The sequence below is a fragment of the Alligator sinensis genome, unplaced genomic scaffold (genome assembly GCF_000455745.1).
Source record: "Alligator sinensis unplaced genomic scaffold, ASM45574v1 scaffold600_1, whole genome shotgun sequence".
Lineage (NCBI taxonomy): Eukaryota > Metazoa > Chordata > Crocodylia > Alligatoridae > Alligator > Alligator sinensis.
In genome coordinates, this window is record NW_005841859.1 from 4,526,564 (window position 1) to 4,532,287 (window position 5,724).

Consider the following 5,724-nt stretch of genomic DNA (forward strand, 5'->3'; position numbering starts at 1 on the left):
TCTCCACCTCCCCATTCCCAGCTCTTGGCACCTCCTTTCCCTTCTGGTGCCCAGTAGCACCTAGGCCACCCCTGACATCCTCCCACTTTCCAGTAGGGTTTGCCCAGGATGAAAACCCTGCTAGTTATGCCTCTGGGTAACAATCAATAAAAGTTTAAAGCACTTACCACGTGAACTTTGTTTCTTGCTATAGCAAAACTCGCAACTGCTGAAGGAATACACTAGAAAAAATACCCAAAAGGATTAATAAACTATTCTAAAAACAAAGCACAATTTTATGTTTTCTAATTATGCTGTGTTACTTATTGTGATATACATTGTGACTGTTTATCATAATCCATGATGCACTAGGGAGTGTGCCAAAAATGGAAAAATAAAAATATATTGTTATAATATTAAGAGTCAAGCAAACAGAAACAATTTTAGAAGTTCTGAGAAAAAGCTGTCACCTTTTTCTTTAGCTCTCCCATCATCAGTTGTATTTGAGTATTCTAGGGAGGTTTAAAGTAGCCTTTCAGGGTATTAATATGTGCCTAGCTATTACAACACAATGTGATGAGTCAGCTACGCCCAACAGCCTTTCATGAGGCATTTCATGCCTTTGTTGGAGTAAATTAACTCCAGCAGGCTTGAGATCCTAAAGCAGGCAAAAAAAACCCCCAGGCCCTTGGCATTCTTTTTAAAGGGACAATGGCATAGTGGTTAAGACTAAACATTGACCAGCCTTGACAATGGTCCAGTTTTGAAGGACTTTGTAAAACAAATTTGTGGGATCAAATTATGTCTTCAAAACTGTGTCTGTGATCTCCTTTGACTGCACTAGAAATTGTGTTCCCATACAAGGGGCCAGATTATCATCTGTAGCAAACTGTACTATAAAAAATACTTTCTGCAAAAGAAAATACTTTCCGGAAGCAACCATTCTATCTTAAAATTCTCTGCCATTATCAAGTACATCACATACATCAGTAACAATTATGTTAATCTAGTATTGGAACATATTTATAAGAAAAAATAAAAACCTATTAACTTAAAGTTATAGAAAATAGTTTTTATTCTAAACAAATCCCATATCATGTTATGCTTCCCTCATTTTCTTCTGTAACCTCAGGACACTCTGAGTGAATCCCAGTCCCACTGAGAGTTTTGCCATTGACTTCAATGGTGACAGGATTTTAGTCTTCAAGTAGACGAGTACCACTTCTGACAGTTTAAAAATAAGAACCATGATAACAAGTGGGTAGTATTTACATCTGGTATACACAAGAGTAAATTAGGAGTTGAGGAGATACTATTTTTAATATTAAAAACGCAAACATTTTCCAAAAGAAGAAAAATGATTAAATAAAAGCAACACCCTCCCAAGATGTTAACAGAAGCCTAATCCAGCTTCCAATGAGTTAAGGGGAGTTTTACCACTGATTTCAATGGCAGCAGGATTATTCCCATAATTGATAACATAGATTTCATAGATTTGTAGGGCCAGAAGGAACCTCAGTAGATCGTTAAGTCTGACCCCTGCCCTGGGCAGGAAAGAGCGCTGGGGTCAGACGACCCCAGCTAGGTGCTTGTTTAGTCTCCTCTAAGAGACCGCCAAGGTAGGGGAGAGCACCACCTCCCTTGGAAGCCCATTCCAGATTTTGGTAACCCTCACTGTAAAGAAATTTTTCTTAATATCTAATCTAAATCTGCTGTCAGTTTATGGCCATTGTTCCCAGTAACCCCAAGGGGTACCCTGGTAAACAGCGTATTCCTTATTCCTTGCTGCCCCCCCCAATGAATTTGTAGATGGCTACAAGATCCTCTCTCAGCCTTTTGCGGAGGCTGAAGAGATTCAGATCCCTCAATCACTCCTCATAGGATTTTACCTGCAGGCCCTTAATCATATGAGTAGCCCTCCTCTAGACCCTCTCAAGGTTATCCACATCCTTCTTGAAGTGCAATGGCCAGAACTGGACGCAGTACTCCAGCTACGGTCTTACCAATGCCACACAGAGGGGAAGTATCACCTCCTTAAACCTGTTCATGATTGTAACAGGGGCTCAGGCAGGAGCCCTGTTACTAAAACAGGATTGGGCATGACTGACCCGACGATGCACCCTGCCAGATGGAGGGAATTGCACATCCAGGGCAGAGCCGGATGATTAGCCTGCTATGACAGGTATAAATCTGGTGGCGGGGCATATACTTTTTGCCTTTGGGCATGAGAAGACAGCAATGGGTGTTCAGAGCCCCAGATGGTGAAGAGGACAAGAAACCCGCCTGGCAACTGGGAAGAGATGCCGAGACTGCAGGACCCAAGACAAGGAGAGTCCGTTCTCAGGGCAAACTATGCACCATGTGATTCCTGCAGCTCCAGTGAGTGTGGTGGGAGCCGAAGCTCGGCAGAGCCAGGCGGCAGGGGATCCCTGAGTGAAAGAGACACCCCAGGATGATGGGCAGGCAGGAGAATCCCAGCCGGCTCAGATCCCAATCCTAGAGTGGCAACGCCACTGGGAGCAGCAACGTGGGAAGCAGGGAAGCAGCCGGGACCGATCCCGGTACGAGACAGACACGAGAGACATGGGGAGCGCGCCTCACTAACAAGATAAATAGCGCTTAGAACACTGAGCGCTACATTGTAGCTAGGTCACCTGCTCGACAGCATGGGTGTGCCTCACTAATGAAGTAATTAGCAAGGCTACAGTTACTGTACTACTTTATTTTGAAAAATAAACAAACACCATCAGCACGTACCACCTGGGTGGTGTTTACTGATCCCTAGTATTTGAAAGATCACTGATCTCCTCCATTTTCTTTCAATCCAAGTCATGGCAGGGGAGTACAGAAGGGAGACAAAGCTAGGATCACCCATCCTGCTCACAGTGATGCACCTTCTAATGCAAGAAAGAGTGCCGTTAGCTTTACTTATCACTTCATTACATTGATGACTCATGTTCATTTTGGAGTTGACTATGACTCTTGAAATCCCTTTCTGCTGCTTAGAAAGTCACCTTCCAGTCCGTAGGTGTGTTGGTGATTCTTTCTCCCTAGGTGCAGTACTTTGCACTTATCGTTGTTAAACTGCATCCTGTTCTGTTTGTCACAACCCAAAGTTGTGATTTTTTGTTTTTGTGTGCTTCGGCACCGCTAAATTATGTCCCCGCCAAATTGCAGCTCCTTTGCATGGTAGAGTTTTCTGCTGCAATAGGAGAACCCGTGTGCAGAACAGTATTTCCCGCCAGTTTGTAGCCTTCTTTGCATGGTGCATTTCTTTTGCATCATAGTGATGCACGGTGCAAAGGAGTTCCCGCCATTTGTATTTAGATTCGCGCCACATTATTGGCCGATCCTAAATTATGCACACGTGGCGGCTAGCGATTGGCTTGCTAGCTGTATAGAAAAAGCGTGAAGATTTCTAAGCGCTGCTAATCCCTTCGAACACAGCTTTTTCTTCTCCTTAAGAGGGCAATAGAGGGCCGACTTACCGAACCCACAGAGTCTTAACAACTCCAGGGGACCTATTTACCGAACCCACGGAGCATCAACCACTCCGGGGGCCAAACGGCCTCTAGCCTCTCCCCGTCACCGAGCACGATCCTAGACATATCCCTTTCCTTTGAAACTACCAAACCCGCAGAGCTTCAACCACTATGGGGCCAATTACCGAGCCGAACCCGCGGAGCTTCAACAACTCCGGGGTCAATTGTCGGAGTCCTCTAGCGAGGACTTAAGCAGAGCTGAGCCTGGGAAACTGTCCAGCCTACACCACGACCATCTTTGGTGCAAGTAAACAATCTTTTAATCAACCATTACGCGTCTGTAACTAATTCTAGCTCGCCACCGGTTTTCTTCGACCCCGCGTGCCTGGGCTGCTGGCCACAGCCTGCGTGCACAAAGACGGGTTCGCATACCGCTCCTAGCCCGCACGTGGCCGCATGGACAGGATCAGGAGGCGGCCCGCACACTGTTCTGCCCACTTTCCCAATCTGTCCAAATGCACCCGAATCCGCTCCCTGCCCTCACTCTGCCCCATAATTTGGTGTCGTCCACAAATTTGGACAGAGTGCTTTCCACGCCCTAATCCAAGTCACTGATGAAGATACTGAACACCACTGGTCCAAGGACCAAACCTTGGGGAACTCTACAGCCCACATTTTTCCAGGTTGAAAATAACCCATCTACCACCACCCTCTGGGTGCATCCCATAAGCTAATTCTCCACCCACCTGACCGTGTATTAATCTTCATCACAACCACTTAATTTATTTGTAAAAATGCGATGTGACACTGTATCAAAGGCCTTTTTAAAATCCAAGTAGATGACATCTACCATAAAACCTGCACCTTAAAATGTGACCTAGTCGTAAAAAGAAACCAGTTTAGTCAGGCAGGATCTACCTGCTATGAAGCCATGCTGGTTGCCCTTCAGCATTATTTTTCCTACTGGACTCCCACAAATGTGATCCTTAATAATTTTTTCAAAGGTTTTCCCAAGGATAGAGGTGAGGCTAACCAGCCTATAGTTACCCGGTGTTAATAAACAGTTATTACCTATATAACATGTTTAAAAAGAGTGTATACTTTCTTTCCTTGACCCATGCAAGAGAAGAAGGAACCAGTGGTTTTAGAACATCTTTATGTGTCATTTCAAAAGGTGAGTAAACAGACACTCATGTCATGTGAAGCATTCCAAAGCTGGCCAAAGTGCTCCAAAAATAACCCTGGATGAAAGGGCAACTCTGTGGAAGCCCTTCACTGTGAAGCACTTTCAGTTACACCTGTACATTCTCAGTACTCCAGCATCCCACAGTTCCGTGCTCTCCCCACAACCCCAGTAGAGGTTGGAGAGAGCAGGGTTGACAACCATGGGCAATCTCTTGAACACTCAGCTGTCCCAGGGCTGGAGAACAGAAATCACTGCCTGCCTCTGCTTCCAATCTCCTGGTTCCAGTATGGAGGCATGGGCATCTGGTCTCCTCGGTCCAGCAGGGTGGCACTCAGCTGTCCTCAGGAATCTCCAGAGCCTGACAGCTGGAGAAAACAATTCTATGCATGCCTCTCTACCTCTGGAACTGGGAGACCAGAGACCACGCACACAGGACAACACTCGTTGGCTGTCTGCCCTACCATCTCCCCACACTCATAAAGGAGGTAGGGAGTGCAGCCACAGGAAGGTGCAGAGTGAGGGCACATGTCTGTCCATGGTCTGAAGCACTCTGAATTTGAAGTGCTCAAATGTCTGTCTGTCCAAGGCCTCTAATTGCAGTTTTTGAGTTACAACCTCCATTCCCTGAGAAACAACTTAGTATGTCTATACACCATCCCTTATTCATACTAAAATATCAGTCCAGACCTAAATTAAAACAAGCTTCTCATTCAGATTGCCAAAATAATGATGATAAAACAGAGTATTTCAATGAACAAAGGAATTAGGATTAATTTTATCTGATCCACAGAGAGCTAACGTGTGGATTATGGTTATATAATAAACTAAAAAGACATAAGTTACTAAATGAATGCTAACAATTAAAAATTATATTATGCCTTCATTTTTCAATAGTTGTTTGCATGATGCTACAAATTTTGCTAATAAAGTAATACCATTTCAATACCTTTTATCTTATTTATTGTTTAGATATCATTATAATCTACATTTAAATAAAACCTAAAATAGATCATCAGACAAGATAGATTAGAAACCCACCTACCATAATAGTGCCCAGCCATCAGCTACAAATATAGG

The 5,724-nt window shown here is 44.3% G+C and overlaps 1 protein-coding gene across 5 annotated transcripts in view; it reads right to left on the minus strand.

Annotated features, from left to right (window-relative positions):
- The window catches only part of MLC1 (megalencephalic leukoencephalopathy with subcortical cysts 1), a 45,371-nt gene that overhangs the window by 22,108 nt on the left and 17,539 nt on the right, over nucleotides 1-5,724 (minus strand). For all 5 annotated transcript variants that reach the window (XM_006016505.3, XM_006016504.1, XM_025215391.1 and 2 more), the window contains exon 5: nucleotides 168-221. In XM_006016505.3, the coding sequence (XP_006016567.1) occupies nucleotides 168-221 (54 nt within the window). The remainder of the gene's footprint in view (nucleotides 1-167; nucleotides 222-5,724) is intronic.